At 46.0% G+C, this 17,831-nt stretch overlaps 1 protein-coding gene across 1 annotated transcript in view; it reads right to left on the bottom strand.

Annotated features, from left to right (window-relative positions):
• Positions 1-14,067: 14,067 nt before the first annotated feature.
• TMEM35A (transmembrane protein 35A) overlaps positions 14,068-17,831 on the bottom strand; it is a 74,515-nt gene continuing 70,751 nt past the window's right edge. Inside the window, exon 2 of the mRNA XM_069213341.1 lies at positions 14,068-15,807. Within this exon, the coding sequence (XP_069069442.1) occupies positions 15,427-15,807 (381 nt within the window). The 3' untranslated portion in view covers positions 14,068-15,426. The remainder of the gene's footprint in view (positions 15,808-17,831) is intronic.

The following is a 17,831-nucleotide window of genomic DNA, read 5'->3' as shown; positions in this document are numbered from 1 at the left end:
CAGGAACGTGGCTCTGTCTTCCCTTACCAAGGCCAAAGAATTATGCCCCCAGCAAATGCCCAGAAAGGCAGACCTCGCTTGATATTCTCCGCCGTCACAGGCTCCTCCAGGGAGCCCCGAACCGTCCTCACCTCTGGGGCCGCCAGGGCAGCTGCTTCCCGCTGCTCTGCTTCTCGTCAACGGATGCTGGGTCCACTCACCTGGGGCCGTGGCAGTAGAGAAGCAGCTAAGGACACGGCTCCAGAAAGGGATGCCCGCTTGTGCCCTGGAGGCACTACCTGGTGTGCGCTTTGTCCACGCTACTGGTATGCTAGCAATCAGCCAACATGGCTCTCCTCACTTCTCCACACCTTGTCCTCCACAAGGGAGGGGCTACACAAGCCCTCAGCGCTCTCCATGCACTGTTCGTCTTGTGCCAGAAAGGGGCAAGTGCTCCAAGACACAACACCACGGTACTCCCTACGCGCTGGTGCTCAGGGGAGATAAAGTGCTCTTCAACGGCTTTATTCAGAAAGACAGAAGCAAAGTAGGGCTCTCTCCACGCGCTAGTAAAAATATATTACTTGAACAAAGCGCTCTTCATGCGCTATAACAAACAGGTTGAGCGCTCTCCATGTGCCTGCCTAGTACAAACAGAGCTTGCCTCTCGCTGGGAAAATAAATGATAGAGCGCCCTTCATACGCTTGAGTAAGGGGAATTGCAGGGGGAAAGGGAGGGACATCACCCAGCCCCTGGAGCCAGCAGTGGGGGCACAGGCCTGCCAGGCCCCAGCAAGCAGGCCAGCACAAGGGTTCAAATGCAGTGATAGTCCCTTTGTGGCCTACCAGCTCACAGGTCAGCACAACAGCAGAGCATTCCCAAAGTGGTTCCTGGCGAGTGCTTCCCGCAGCATCTGGTGTCCAGTTCATCTGTCCATTAGTGTGTTAAAATGGGGGGACATCTCCCTGTAGGTATACTCATTTTGAGCAGCTCCCACAAAAGGGAGAGAGGGAGTTCCAACCAGCACTAACCGGTTCCAGGAATGTCCCCTTTCTCCTCCAGCACTGGCTCCAGACATCAGTAGGGGGTAAGCAAGCCCTTTGTGTGAGGCCAGGGCACAGCCTTCACAGATGCATGTGTGTCCCGCCTCTACCACTCTCAGCCCAGGAAGACTATTCAGTATGCAGATGTACTCTTGTTACACCTCCACCCTCCCTGTGTACAAGCTGTCTGAGAAGTATGCACAAATCCCAGCTGTCACTCTGCCCCAGACGTGGATTGGAGTAAAGCTGCAAAACACCAGAATCATAAGTATAGAAAAATGCCCCCTTTTTAAATCTGCCATTTCTACAATGGTAATAAAAAATCCACCTACACAAGTAAGCAGCATTTCTCACTAGAATTCCAACTATACCAAGCATGCCTATACCACTCCTCATAGATCATACAATACCACTTAGACATATGAAAGGCATTTCCAGTGCACTCCTATGAGAGAGGCAGCACTCACAGTAGTGAGAAACTAAATAAGTGGTTTGTCACTACTTAGGACATGTAGTACATAAACACATATGTCCTACCTTTTACATGGCAACACAAAAGGATGATGGGCGGAGTGCTGACAATGCAAACACTCACCCCCAGTCACAGTTCTGGGTTTAATCCATCGTTCTTTTGCCCACCATGCCACCCCAGTTAGGACCCAGCCATATGCAAATCAGTCCAAACTGGGGTGACGTGGCGAGCAAAATAACGATGGATTAAACCCAGATCTGTTACTGGGGGTGAGTGTTTGAAAAGTTTCAACACTCTGTCCATCATTTTATTTTGTTTTGTGATGTTGCTACCTTTTACATACACAGCACCCTGCCCATGCGGCTAGCTAGGACCCACTTTAGGAGTAGTAAAAAGGGAGTTTAGGCCTTGACAAGTTGTTGGACTTGCAACGTCAATGTGGCAGTAAAACTGTGCATGCATGTGCCGCAATGGCAGGCCTGAGACAGGTTTGAAAGGCTACTTCTGTGGGAGGAGCAAGCTGCACTGCAGCCCCACTAGTAGTATTTAATTTACAGGCCCTGTGTATATGGGATACCACTATCAAGGGACCTATAGGCATATTAAATAAGCCAATCAGTGGTAAGGCAGTCATACCAAGTTTAGACGAGAGAGCACATGCACTTTAATACTGATCGGCAGTGATAAAGTGCTTAGAGTCCCAAAGGCAACAAAACAAGGTCAGAAAAATAGGAGAATAAAGGCAAAGCGTTTAGGGATGACCCTGTAAAAAGGGCCAGTTCCAACAGTACCATAGATATGTTTATATATTTTGAGACATTATGAAAGAATTCTGTACTAACAACTCTGTCGTGTCAACTTCATTGCACCCCTGGCAACTGTCTCTAGGCCATACCGAACTTCTTGAATAAGGCTTTAACTGCTTTTCTTTGTCTAGCTTCAGTGTAAAAGAGGTCAAATTTCCGTCTCATCAAAACACCTAGAATCCTAGTTATTAGGGAATACTACCACTCCCACATTTCACAGTGAAAAAGCCTGACTGTCAGTGTCTCTGAAGTCCTTGAGACAAGGGCCTTTCACATAGGCAAGGTCAGCAGAACTTCAGCAGGATCTTTGAGCTTCTTCCTAGCAAGGAGTGAATAGGCAGCACTCAGCTCAACGTTCCAGAAGCCCTAACAGCATTACGTTCTACACTGATCTGTGTTCAAAGTGGTGTAAAGAAAGCTAAGACGTAGTAGCCCGCTGCTAGAGTCTATGATTCCACAAATGTTCTAAGCCCAGCCATTCAGGCTGGAACAGAATTTCCCTTCTCTGGACTTCATTAAAAGTGACTCCGCGTGGGGAGAGGCTGCATATTAACTCTGAACGCCTCAGACTTAATATTGGGGGCCTCATTAACTCTGACAGTGAACAATTAACAGAGATTATGAATTGTATCTGGAGAATTCCTTGAGAATTACAGGGAGAAACCATAATTTTGGTGGAACTCCATTTTTTCCTCATTCTACCCTCATCCACTACTCCCTAGACACTTCAGCTTCTTTTAGCAGCCAAACTTTCCAGGTAAAATATGAAAGGACTGCTGTGTTTCCGCAGACCGTGTAATCACTGATGGGGCCAGGGGCCCAGTCACTGACCGCTTCGAGAATTCCAGACAAACATAAATGTTCGTGACCTGCTCATGATAACCGTAATAACAGGTGCACCACTAGTAATATGGAAGCATTTAGCATGCATATACATAAACACACACACTGATCTTTGGAACCAGTATTGCAAATATTGGGCATTTGTTTGCAGTCATGCAATAAAATAACATGGGGGGGTGGTATGTCCATAGGTCGATAGGTATGTCCACTGGGTGCAGCTAATGCATTCTAAACATGTTAAATGTTTTCACCAGCAAGGGAAGGTGCAGAGTAGAGCAAGGGGGCTACCCCTATAAAACAATATTTTGGAGGGATCCGTGGTAGGCCAAAAGGTGTTGCAGAGGAGCAACAAGTTGCTGTTTAAGGATCCTTCTTGATCAGGGACCCTAAAAACTATTACCAAACAGTAAAGACACATAGAACTTTGGTCAGTCCTTAAATACACCTTCTGAAGCAACCATTGGCTGCATTCAATGGGGTACAAGCCACATATCATGTTTTCTGCCTCATTCCAACACATTGGAATGGTATAGTTCATTTGGATTTAGCAATTGGTCCCTGTGTATTGCTACTGTGAGCGCACATGTATGAGTGGTGATCAATATGGAGGAGTTCATTAGCATTCATTTGGGCTTTTGTTGCATGGGTGGAAAACTCTCTAAGTAATAATGGCGACTTTTTCTCTTGGGGCTCCAGTTGCGTCCATGGTTTATAGTTGAAACATTCCATGATGGATCCTTCCATTGGTGAGGATCTGGGTTTGTGTGCCAAACTTTGCACAGCCCAGCTCTCATCTTGCTTCTAAAACACTGAAGATTGAGATTAGCCTAATGGAGACCCGGGATCTTGTGCTTGTGACTACGCCCATCAGATGCTGTATTTGTCTGGTTCCATAATGTTTGACCCTTGTTGGGGACTCTATAATACTAAGCTTGCTTCTGGCTGGAAAGGGTGGCAGCATAGTCCCTGTAAGAAATAAATATGCAGGGCCGACAATGTTTAAAGGGGAAGCAGAGACACTTTATTACAGGGTAGCATGGGTAAAGTGCACAGAATTATAAAACCAGCAAGAATATAGGGTCCAGCAAGAGGCAAAAAATCCAGGGTGACCTTTCAGAAAATGTGGATTTCCCACACCTTTCAACAGGGAAGTTTTTTTTTACTTTGTGAGGAAGGAGGCTGGTCTTAGAGTGGGCGGCACCTGAGAATTTAACCAGGCCTTTAAGGCCGTCACAACCTGATGTACCTCGGAGAGAAATTAGTTGGACCAGGATTTAAGCCACCATTGCTTGAGCATCGGTGATTGAGCAACAATGAAATCATTGGGGGGGCTGGACCTGGAGAAGGAGTGGCCACTCGTCCCTAAGCCAAAAACACTAAAGCCTTGCGAACTGAAGGTTGCACCAAGGTGTGTCCCAAGGAAGTTGTGAAATCAGTAATGGATTTCAGTAGCGAAAAGTCTCTAAGCATGAGCTGAAATGCCATTCTTTGAAAAGGTTACTAGACGATCAGGTGCTGACCATGTCATTACGGCTCTTCGCCATGTAACAGTGTGAAGTATGCCAATATTATGTGGCACTGTGTGAGTTGGCACATCTGAGGCCAACCATACTACCAGAGTTTAAGGTCTTAAGGAGCAGCTGCCTTCTCTCTGAACACCAACAGCCAAAATCTGTGTTTGAAGTGCATCATTTATTGAATGTGATCAGGGAGTGTAATCCACAAGGCTGCTTTCAGCATGTATGTTGAGACATGTGTAGTGAAAGTAGCTACCTTGCACACACAAGTATTTAAAAGGGTGCAACAGCAGGCTGTGATCAATGCAGGACATTGGTGCACTATTTTAATTCCTTACTTATGATAATGCCTGTGGGAGTTCAAACTGGCCTCCATGGCTTCAGCTTCTCAGTGGTTCACCTAGATAACATACTGGCCAATGATGCTTTGTGCAGTAGGTGTGCTTCAGTAGCCTGTCAGAAGTCAGCCGCTTGCAATGCAGTTCACTTAACTTAGTTAAATGTCAGGGACATGGCCTGAGGCACGAGATGGTTGCGCCTCATAGAGCTGCTCTTGGCCGGGGCCTGTAATCCAGAACAAAACAGAACAATTCTTGATCAGCGACGAGCACCAGCACTCTTAGCCAGTGGAGGCAGGCAGAGACCCAAGGGGTTGTGGTGGGTACAGCCTGCTGCTGCTAAGGGCACAGTGGAGCCCCACACAGTGATACGGCAGGGACTATCTCCCTCCATGCCCATCCCAGTAGCATGTAGGTCCGAAGTGCTGCCTAGGTGGGGAGAAAAGACCTGTGGCACATTAAAGTCCTGAGTAGCCTGGTCAACACAACGTTACCTGCTGGACTGGCTTAGTGCTTGACGTGGCCTACTGTCCAGGACTAGGTGCCTGTGACGCAGTGTCTCCTCACTGTAGCCACTGTGAAGGTAGACACAGCCAAACTGGAGGCCTTGGATAGTACAAGTGCTTCCACCTGCCTACGGGGGCTATGCTCCTTGATCCAGCCCTCTTCCCCTTGTGGCTCACCTTTCCCAGCGCCAGGGTTGGACAGTGGGAAGTGATTGTCCACCATGGGCCCCAGACCATAGATATACCAATTTGGGTCCTGCAGTATACGAACCTATCTGTGCCTCTTCTCTGGCCTAAACTGCCTTACACTCAGGATTGGGGAAGGGCAGATCTCGTCCTATAGTACTGTGCCCCTGGGACTGATTCATCTGCCATCTCACATTTCACACAAGCAATAAAGACTGTGAGAGAGTGTTGGGGGCCTTATGGGGAGACATGGGACTTATGGAAGCCTCCCTCTGACACCGGCCACGACTTGGATGACTGGTGACATTGGTGAGATGCCCCATGATCCCATGACGACTAAAACACCGTGGCCACCTGTGGAGGAACCCAAGGCAATAAAAATGGACACAATCATCAGAGCCATTGCTAAGACCAGACTGGACCTTGGGGCAGAGTGGACGCACTGGCAGTAGAATTGGGGCACCTGCAAGAGGATCAACACAAACTCTTGGACAGTCAAGCATGCCAAAACGGCCATTCAGGACCTCCAGCACCAGGCTCAGAATATCAAGAAGCGAGTCACAGTACTTACCAACAAGGTTTGTCCCCTGGATGACCATATGGAGGACACCAAGGGTAGATCTATGTGTAACAATTTGCATGATAGTTTTCTGAACTACAGAGATAAAGACGCTATCCTACATGCTGCAAGGTGTATGGACCACTTATCCTTTGAAAACATGTAAGTCTTCTTCTTACAGGACTACGTTCTCACTGTCCAATTCAATGTGCCTCATTCATGGGCGTAAAACGAAAATTGAGAGACGCCAGCTTCAAATACACTTTATTGTTCTCTGCAAAACTAAAGGTGCTTGCAATCAGGGATCATATTATGTTTATGGAACACCCCGATGCATGAAACTGGGTCAAACAGCGGTGATACCCTTCACCTGAGACATGGAGTGATACCCCACAAAACCGTCTATGTTCCCCCTTGAGTGCCCGCGGTCCCCACCAAAAACCAGCCTCATACAGATCTACCTCCAGTGCCCTGTCACCAGCGCAGGTACAACGTGAAAGCATCTCACCCACTGGAAGCCGGATCAGACCCGCTCCACAGATGCTTCAGATGATGCCTCATGTGACAAAAAATCAGGGGCCTCAAATAAGCATGTTAACTATCATTCCTTCTTTAATAAGACCTCAGACAGCTGGAGGCATGATATAAATGCCCACACTGCTCGCATTCTGGCCTTCAATCGGAGGGAGACAAACACCATTGGGATGACGGGGTAATACTAAGCACTATCTTTGTGACTTTCCCTACACCTGTGCCTATCAATACTACTGATGTACTTGGTGGGCTCGGATCATGGCTGCTTTGTCTCATCCCCCTCTAGGCGCTAACATGCTGTCCTGCAAGGAACCTTCCCTGGACTCCTTCACACATATACACGTCAATGGACACATTCACCACCAGTCTTTAAATATGAACTCGGGTGCTCTCATACATCTTACATCTCTCTAGCACAGGCCTCTTCGACCCCACACATACCATTATCTCTTTAAGTGCTCCACCCTCACATAACACATCAAAAGCTACTCCCCATATAAGGAGCTGCAGCCCACACCAGGTATCTTTGGCCCTGGTGTGAGGAGGGACCCGGTGCTGAAGCATGCCATCTATGGGTGGGTGAGGGTTACCGTCTTTAACAAAACAACTGTCCATAGTACAGAGACTCATGTCCTTATTTTCCACACGTACCTCACTGTGTAAGTTTAGTGTTTTAGGGAGCAATACATGTTTGGTCTGGCCAAGTGCTCCCACAGGACCCTTTTTCTGTAAATTCCATTGGCATTTCTCATGACACCATAGCATACACATAGGAAGAAGCAATACATACGACATCCTGCATGTACTAGTGAGTGCTATACCACCACGCACTCTCCTCACATTCATTCAGAGATGATGAATTTCTCCACGTCATCACATTACCAGTGGTACTCGTAGTGTAGAGTGATCTCCTAGACTGTAAAATCACAGAACAAGAGATCAATTGTGCCATTCGAGACTGCCACATGTAAGACCTCAGATTTTGATGGGCTGCAAATCGAGTTCTGCAAAATGTTTGACGATCTACTGGCCCTGACACTGGCTGAACTGTATATTTACACCAACCCTTAACACAATGAACAGGGGGTTCCCTCGAGGTCACTTCCTACAGAGAGTTAGCCATGTTAGGTAGTGACTATGAGATCCTTAATAAAATCCTAGCAATGGGATTGCTGGACTTCATGTCTGGATCAGTCCATCCTAAACAAAATAGATTCATACCTGGCAGATCTACACCCCTAAATAGACGGAGACTGTGTAGGCTTCTTGAAAAAGCCCCGTCCCATTGGCACAACATAGATTTTCTGGTACTTGACTATGAAAAGGCTTTTGATATGCTTGAGGGAAACTATGGGGGTCATTCCAAGTTTGGCGGGCGGAAGACCGCGGGGGCCATTTCGACTTTCCCGCTGGGCCAGCGGGAAAGGCCCTGCAACACAGAATGGAGCCGGCGGTGTTGCAGGGGTGCGACGGGTGCAGTTGCACCCGTCGCGATTTTCACTGTCTGCTAAGCAGACAGTGAAAATCATGCTGGGACCCTGTTAGGGGGGCCCTGCACTGCCCATGCCAGTGGCATGAGCAGTGCAGGGGCCCCCAGGGGCCCCACGACTACCGTTCCCGCCATCCTGTTCCTGGTGGTAAAAAACGCCAGAAACAGGATGGCGGGAAGGGGGTCAGAATCTCCATGGCGGCGCTGCAAGCAGCGCCGCCATGGAGATTCAGCCCAGCCAGGGGTAATCCGGCGGGAAACCGCCGGATCCCCTTTTCTGACCGCGGCTTTACCGCCGCGGTCAGAATGGGCAGGAAAGCACCGCCAGCCTGTTGGCGGTGCTTTCCGTCGGTCACGGCCCTGGCGGTTTTTACCGCCAGGGTCGGAATGACCCCCTATATGTTCATGGTCCTCATAGATAAGATGTTACAACTAATTAAACTCCTATACATGGAACCAATGGCCAGGTGAAAGATTTGTCAGCTGATTCCTGATCCCTTCCCTCTAAACTGCAGCATGCACCAAGGATGCCAACTCTCGCCCCTGCTCTTCTTTAAGCTAGTAATGGAGCCGCTGGCGAAGCGTATCCACCAATCAGGGAGAGCGGCATACCTCTCAATGGTGCATTGCACTCAGTCTCTCTCCATGCAGATGTCCTAATTTATGTTAAGGACATGTGCGAAAGTGTGGATGACATAGCATTGATATTGCATGCCTTCAAGGCAGTCTCGGCACTGAGTGTTCAAATCCTGTCTGATGCACAACATAGCCGTTGATACTCACTGAATCAAGTAGGAACCTTCCAAATTCCAATATCTGAGCATCAACACTACCACGCCACTCGAGACCTGAAAGATGGCAATCTGATGAAGGCAATTTCCTCTCTCCTGCCACATATTGCGTTTTGGTAACCTCTTCCCCTGACAGTGCAGGACTACTCTTTTACTAACCTGCCATCCCCATACCCCGCAGCACATTCCGCTTACTGAACACCATGTTAGGAGACTTGATCTGTAATAAATATTGGTGTAGAGTTGCCCTAGCCAAGCTACAGCTCCCCATTTATAGAGGAGATCTGGGGGCCTTGATATTTGAGTGCTATTAGTTAGAGATGCAGCTCCAATGGCCAGCTAGTTGGCTACCCATCCACAGGGGATAGGCAGAGCATCCAGACTATTGTCTGGGAATTGTTCCATCTAAAATAAATTTTACCAGTGGCCCCTAATAATTTCGTATAGCCATGGCAGTTTCCAAAGGGAATTGCAAACCTCTATGGATGTGGTATGATATGCACCAGGGATCCCTCTAAGATCTATATGTGACTGTAGAGTGGAGATGGTGGAGACCTGGGAGTCCACAAAATGGGCACACTGTTTCAGGAGGGTGCCCTGATCCCTTTCAACCTAGTGTCAGAGAAGACTGGCCTTCAGTGTGACAGTTACTGGTGCACAGGTGACTGGTTGTGGTGTTAGAGCACTCTGAACTCCCTGCTCATCCTTTGACACAAGCTATGTTTACAAAGGGAACTGGAAAGAGACTCATCTTCTAGATTGCTAAAGACATGCCAGACAGGACCGCAGATTCATTAGTTTTTCTCAAACAGAAGTGAAAACTAGACATAGGACACCCCCTTACCTCCAAAGAATGAGGCAGGGCACTTGCATAAGCGTGTGAGGTCTCCCACAATGCATTATTCCAATACATACAGCACAACATCCAACACAGAGCCTATTAAACACCATCTTGACTTCACAAAGTCTACACCACAGCATCACCAGGTCGCCTCCTTGGCAGACATCATTTACGTGTTTTGTGTCTGCCCTATCATGTAAACCTTCTGGGATGAATTCTGCACTATCATCATGTGGACCACACGTGACAGGACATGGACAGTGCTGACAGCTGCATACTGGGTCTTCATGAGCATCATGAGGCAGGAAAGTGGTCAATTTCTTTATTGTCTTGGCCCTGCTAATAGCCAGGTGCACAACTGAGATCAAATGGAGAGCTCCACCATTGCCAAAAGCTACACACAAAGCTCAGCAAAGCACAGCTGTCCACTGGGCTGCAACAGAGTCCATGACATTGCGTCGAGAGGAGATACATGGTCTCTAAAGGTGCCCCGTCACAGCCACCTGGGTTGATCTGCTTCTTGCATTCTAAAGTTAAGTTAATGATGACACCAGGCCACAGTAGTCTGGCACATGAACAACAATTCCCTGCCCTTACACACTTTTAAGCCAACAACCCTCACTGTGTATTCCCAGCCCCTTCAAGCTAACAGATAGCAGACAGACATCCCGCCTCAGAGTGCATCCACCAGGAGACAATGCCACACTAATCTTGCAGGATTCATAGTGCATGAAAAGACTCACTATTGTGTTTTATTGCATGTTATTCGTTTACCAACATAATATGCTGTTGCTGCTTCAGTGATAGTCTCCTAAATGTTCTGGTGAATGCATGATATGACTTTTGCCTATGCTATGTAAAACAGAAAACTCAATCAAGTTGGTTAAAAAAAACTTAAGGCCTGATTTAGATCCTGGCGGTGACATATAATGGGATCATAGTACAGGGGGCGGGATATCCGTCATGTTTGTGACGGAGTAACCACCTCCACCAGAATGTAAATCAGACCCTTAGTTACAGACACCTCAATCAAGTTGGTTAAAAGCAAAACTTAGTTAAACGTCACTGAACTTAAATGGTCTAAAGATCCACTGGCCTTGTGATTACAGAAGGCCCACTACACTGTCCCTGCTCTTTTGCTACCCCTTTCCACATACACTCCCTAGTCCGAAGCACCTGATCTATTCTTGGCCTTGGTGGGCTAAAAGCAAAATGAGAGGCAAGCACAGTGCAGCAGGATTAGATCTTACTTTTACTTGGACTGCGACCTGAGGGAGACCTGAAAAAAAATCAGTAGGCAGAAGTAATTGCCAGGTGCCCTATTTGCAACCACAGGGGTACCAATTAACCACTGCAACCAACCACCATTGTTTTGCCACAGCTGAAAGTGGCAATTGCCCTCAAAGATTGGCAGGCTGAGGCAAGAAAAGGTTGGGGAGGACATTAGCATGGAGGCACTTGCAAATACTGCCATGCTGATGTCTCTATTCCTCCAGACTGAAGAGATACCAGGCAGAACCAAAATGTGGCAGAAACACAAGAACTTCACTGCAATGTCAAACTCTGAGGATTCTCCACAACCCAGGAGGCTCAAGGAATCATAGTAATCCAGTGACAAAAGGAAAACCCCTAGGAAGCCCTTTTTTAGGTTTCGCCTAGACAGTGCAGGTGCTGTCTCTACAAGACACATTGTTTACATACAGTGGACGTACAGCCCGCCCATAGCTTACCAGTTGTTAGCTTCAGTGTCACTCTCAGTTCCTTTGTCCCCATTTGTCACAGCGTGCGGGCATCATGTCCTCTGTTTGTGTTTGGCTTTCCCCTGGAACATGGACCAAGTACTTGTGTCCATCCATTGCTCAGGTTTTTAAATCTACTTTTTGTCCTTGTGTTTTCAGTAATTCTCCAGTATCCCCGCCCATGTAGCTTCTATTACCGACCACATGTCTCGCTTCCATGTTGCCTCTTTCCCCTCCCACTACCCTGTATTTTATGCCAATGCCACTCTGCTTTACTCTGCACCACTCTACTTTACCCTACTGCATTCTATTCTGCACCACTCTACAGCACTGGACTCTACATCTGTGTCACTCTGCTCTACACCACTCTAACCTAAGCCAGAACTTATTTTACTTTGCACAGGCACAGCATAACCACATCATCGCGATTGGCGCTTTTGGTGCTCTTTTTTTTTTTTACTTACAAATACTTTTGGTTCTACTTATTGTTTTTGTCATTTGGGTGTTATTTTATTTATTACATTACTCTATTTTTCTAAATTGCTTCGGCATTTTTCTTGTGTTCTATTTTCCATCTATTTCTGTTAGAGTGCAGCATATACTCTTTACACATTGGCTCTAAGTCAAGTATGACTGATTTTGGAGCAAGCTAACAGAAGGCTGAGCACAGGTTTATTTAGTGACATTTTTGTGGTTTACCCGGACAACGATTGTGTTTATTGTTTGAGTGAGGCTCTTGTTTCATGACCCTTACCTTGCTTCATTCTCCCGCCAGGTGCAAATTCCTGCGGGGTCCGCTGCCTGGATGCCTGAGCGACGGTTCCCTTCTCTTTATCGGTCTCCTTCCGTCTCTCGTTTGACGATTTTCTAAAAACATATTTTTGCTGGATTCTTCAGCAATGGTGTAAAAAAGTTTGGAGCTCCTCCTTATGCTTCCAGACCCAATGGCGGAACAAAGAGTCTGAAGATGGCTATCACGCACAGGAACTTCCGGGATGCCGTCCGACATCACACAGGGGACTAAGCACCAAATTATGGTCGACGGCGCCCAAGAGGAAAAAAAAAAGAAAAGGGAAAAACAGACAATTCTAGACCAAACCACTAGATAGCAGAATTATGCAAAGCATGTGAATCCAGAAAACGATTAATGCTGCAACACCCAATTTCATACATGGTCCCACCAACAACCACCGCTACCTTTTCTACCAGCCAGGCCATGGGAAAATCATACAGCCATTTGATTTTTACATGGCAGGTGTTTGGCAGGCTGCTGGAAGGGATACCACCATCTGACTGACCATATCCCAACTCTACCTTGTAACTGGCAAAAGGAAAGAAGCCAGTAGGGGATTACCTTCAGGGATGATCTGCTATGTCAATGAACAATTTGTATTTCATGAAACTCTCTACTTTGCATAAGCCAAAAAGATAGCTCAGATAAGTCATTCAGTCCTTGTTACAGTAAGTTTCCACCCACTTAGTGTATCTGCTGGGTAATAACACTGTGTGTTCCTATCTGGACATTTTCCACCAAGAGGCCAGCTGAATACTAGGCTGATAGAAGGTGATCCATATGGTGTTCTGCCGAGGGTGTGACTGCTGTGGTTCCTAAGAAACTCTCTCTGTCATTGCTTTGTGCATAGTGCTGATTCAGCATTAGTTGTTGGATGCAGCAGGGCCTTAATAGTCTTGGGTATCTTTGGGGGAATATTTAGGTATTTTATAGAGATCTGTATAGCTTGTATTCTGTCATTAGTACGAGCCTGCATCGCTTTCGGGGTTCGGGTACCTTCAAGCCCTTGTCTTCAGGATTTGTTATAGACCCAAGTGTGTTTTTTGGTTGTTTCAAATGCAAGTGGATAATACCCAGTTTTTGTGTGTATCTTTGACTGAACTTGTTATACTGGATTGTAGTGTTTGGCATGTGTATCCAGTGGTGTTTACCAATCCATGTAAAGGCCATCTGGGAAGAAAAATATTCTCCAGACTAAATGAGGAGTGTTGATTAGGAGTGTAATGTTGTGACCCCAATGAAGTTCAGTACAGTGTTAAACTGTGCCTCTTGAGGTCTATTGGATAGATGTGCAATGGTGTGTCTACTGTGTTCCAGTTGAGGGTCTGGTCGGCGCATATTGTTGTTAGTATTTGATGTGAGCCTGGTGCTACCCAACTAAAAGAAATATGACTTCTGCTATGTGTGTGGTCAGTGCTTCATGTTGTCGGTTGTTTGCTAGCGGAAGGCTGGGTGCACAGCAAGAGCTAATAACCAGTCACAAACAAAAAAGGATCTGACTTTCAGTGGTAATCTGGGAGTGATCCAGCAGGTGCAAATCTCTGTTCATCTCCACCAGTCTTTCTTAAATGGAGTTTCATACTGTACGGTAGTAGACGGATCCTGCTGTCAGGTATAATAAAGACACTAAAACATTTCAAAAAGATTTATTTTTTGAGTGGAAATTACTAAAAAAAAATGTACAATCAGTACCAGCATACAAGCAAGAAATAAAATATTAAATTACCCAGTTGCAAATAAAACACCAGACCCAACAGAAACAACAGTTTAGCAAGAATACAGAAAACCTCCTCATTTTTTTGTAACAGGCATCACTTACAAAATCGTTGACAAACAAATTACACTATTTTTAACGAGCCAGGTTCCATTCTCTTTAACCTCCTAATACCAATTAAACCAAATTAAAAGCTTACCAGTCACACTAGTATTGAAGAAGAGTTCAGCGAGCTTCTACAGACAGTGAATGGCAGTGATCAAGGCAGATCTTTATTATTTGAATGAACATCTTTATCCCATGATATGTTTAGTGTCATTCTGAAGTCTCCTAACCTATCTTTTCTAAATGGGACCAGCTTTTACCTTCCTGTGATATTACACTGCCTTGAATCGTGAGCCAGAAAACTCCAGCTGTATGAGGTGTTCTTCCTTGTGATCTGTACTGCTTCTATGGTATTCGTTGGTGAAGTGAATCTGAGTTCAATTATAAACTTTAGTTTCTTTGAGAAATCATTTTGACAGCTTACTCATCATTTTGAATTTAACAGCAGTTAATTCACAAAATAAGCACTATTAACCTGGGTATCTCCTTCTACAGCATTGCCAAAGTAACATCAATAATACTGTCAACTTTACAAGAAAGTGGTGCTTATAACTAGAAGCCACGCTACAAATATGACTAAATGTGCATATTGGCACAGCCATATTGCCATGCGTTCATCTCATGGATAGAGGCAGACAGATTTAAGTACCCGTCATTCTCTGGCTGATGGTGCATGCCAATATTTTAATGATAATTTTTTACCCTGAACTGGTGTTGACGCTTCCCAAAACTCAGATTTAGAACTAAAAGTTCACAATATACTTTTGCTGAAAATCCTTCAGAAGCTACCACATATTCTTTGGTGACAGGTTCGGTTCAGGTTCAGTAATAGAAAGATTTGAAATGGAGCACAGCTCTGGAAAGAAGAGGCAAATCTCAAATGGTTTCTACATTTACACCAACAAGTACTTGTGACACGTAAAATGTAAAGACTGATTTTTTCAGAATTCTTCCTATCCACACCTGTGCTAACAATATTTTTTATCCTGTTTTATCAGCAATGATACCCTGATATTTAGGAGTTAGGGAGCAAAATTAGGTCATCGAGAAACATACTACTATCACATTTAGTAAACAAAAACTAAATAGTACAGTCTGAGAAGCAACAAAAAATTCAAGTTCTTTCAATGACAGGTGCTTAGAATGTCCTCTGCCGTTGCAAGTGGAAAACTAGGAGACTTTCATCTTCCCTTTTTCAGATCCACCCTTCTGTGGAATTTGATCCTCCTTCTCAGATGTGATACTTTTCTTCTTGGGTCGCTCATCGGGTTGACGAGCAATTAGTAGTCGACAGGTAAGCAAGATGCCGAACACTAAGGCATGGGCATAGCGCTTGAGGGGGTCGCCAACCAGCTGATGGAAGAAGAGTACTGCCAGTACAAGGAGAAGGAGGATGAAATTAGCCACATCCTTTGGGCGACCAGGAACCAGAGTCATGACAATGCCACAAGCCACCTCCAGTGAGCCAATTATCTTTCTGAGGAGAATAGAGTTGATTCCCATCTTCTTCAGCATGGGAAGGGCTTTAACATAGGTCTTGTAGGCACGTTTCTGGAATGAAACAGAGAAAAGGAAATCAGTTAAGAAGTCACATTTATAGAGAAAATTGACTGTGGCAATGTTGCTCTTTACCCAAGAAGATGTTGAGTCATAGGAGTCATACACTATAAGAAATACGATTTATAAAATGTTTGTTGCACCATAAACTAGCCTTTTCCACTCATGTCCATATTATGGAACAACTGTTTCTCACCACGCAGTCCTCTGTGTTGGGAGTATTCATTGATATTTTCCAACTGTATGATCCCATTTTAAGAAACAAAAAAATTGCCACTTTTGTGACTCTTTTAATGCATTTTTTAAAAATATATATATTTTTATTAACATTTTGTTGTTTAATAAACAGTATCTTGGTTACAGTACCATCTTGTTTGCATCCTGTTTATGCGTATAAGTGTTAACATCACCATTGTCTACATTGTTTAGTTGCTCTCCTTCATTGTTCGATAACCTTTATATTTTAAACTTATGTAGGAGCATAGCATTAGTAGTACATCTTCTCTGTGTGATGTCCTATTGGCTGGACGCTGTAGCGCCGTATACGACACATTTAACTCGTATCAAACCATTATTAACTTAAACTTGAACCTGATGGCATTGTAGGGGGTGTGCCACATCCTTGTTTTTGTCTTTTTTTTTTTTTTTAATTTATGTGATGTCAGTGCTCCTAAACTTTGTCTAATTTCAGGTGGGTGGGGTTATACCGTGTCCAATCTGTCTGTTACTCAATGTCCTGGGCTCTATCCATTAATGGCCCGCCTCTTATTCAATCTTGGTCTCATCATTGTCCAGCCTATCCATATCTTGGTGGGTGTGGTAATGTCCCTTCCTCCCCATTGTTTACCCAATCTCCACTACTGTTGGTGCGTCTGTATCTGCATCCATTACTCTCACTATATTGCTCCAGCTTGTCACTGCTATTTCCCATTCCTGTGCAATAGAGTGGCGGCGCAGTCGCTTCCCCTCCCCGTTCTTCAGAACCTGGAGTTCAGCTCTGGCCCATGTTGTAACGTCTTGTCTCCACCTGACCCGGGGGGGGGCGAAGCTGTGCTTTCCAGTTCTTCGCGATTTGTCTCCTGTACAGAACCAGGGCCAGATTCAGGAAGCGGATCTCCACCCTTCCCCGCGGTAGTTCATCCCCATAGCCCAGTAAACACACGTCGGGGGTCGGATTCTGGTTCGTATTGAGGAGCCTTGATAGGTCAGACATCACCTTGCCCCACCCCTGCTGGATCTCAGGGCAGATCCATACCATATGGTCAAAGTTTGCATCTACGTTTTTACATCTAGGACACTTCCTAGGGTCTCCCCCATAAATTACTGTTAATCGATGTGGGGTGAGGTACGTTCTGTGTAAGTAATTGTATTGTATATAACGCAGTCGCGTGCTGCGAACGACAATCCGGGGATAAGCTAGGGCTCTGTTCCACTCCGCATCGGACGGTTCCTTACCGACTATCCTCCCCCGTCTCTCTCTCAGTGGTCGCAGGGAGTCTAGTGCATCCTCAATTTGAGCTCGATATAGTTTAGTGATCAGATGGGTCTCCTCCCCTGATGTCAACAGGAGATGAAACACCCTGTGGGTGGCCGGTTCTGCATTGACCGTGATCCAATACGTTTTCAACGTGTGCATCAATTTAAGGAACAGAAGGAACTGCCCCGGGGAGATTCCATCATCGACATGGTTAGCGAAGGATCTCAGTACTCCCTCATGAAACAGGTCTCCCATAGTCTCTATTCCCACTCTCCTCCAGGGTCCGACACTCAAGTCCCCCAGGTTCTTCCCTCCTGCTTCAATCGCGAGTGCCGCTAGGGGTAGGGCCGGGGAGTACGGGGGGCCCACACCTACCCTTTTTGCGCACCTCTTCCAACACACGTGCCACTCTTGTCATCAGGCTGTGCGTGTGGGGAGGGAGCTTCCTATTCGTCATTCGCGCAATGAACCGGTTTATATCCTCAACCGCTGGGGCGACACATCTCTCCAGCTGACCCTTACCTGTAAGCCATCTGGCTAC

The sequence above is a fragment of the Pleurodeles waltl genome, chromosome 2_1 (genome assembly GCF_031143425.1).
Source record: "Pleurodeles waltl isolate 20211129_DDA chromosome 2_1, aPleWal1.hap1.20221129, whole genome shotgun sequence".
Lineage (NCBI taxonomy): Eukaryota > Metazoa > Chordata > Amphibia > Caudata > Salamandridae > Pleurodeles > Pleurodeles waltl.
The sequence above is the reverse complement of the archived record's forward strand: the minus strand, read 5'-3'. Positions and strand labels throughout refer to the sequence as shown.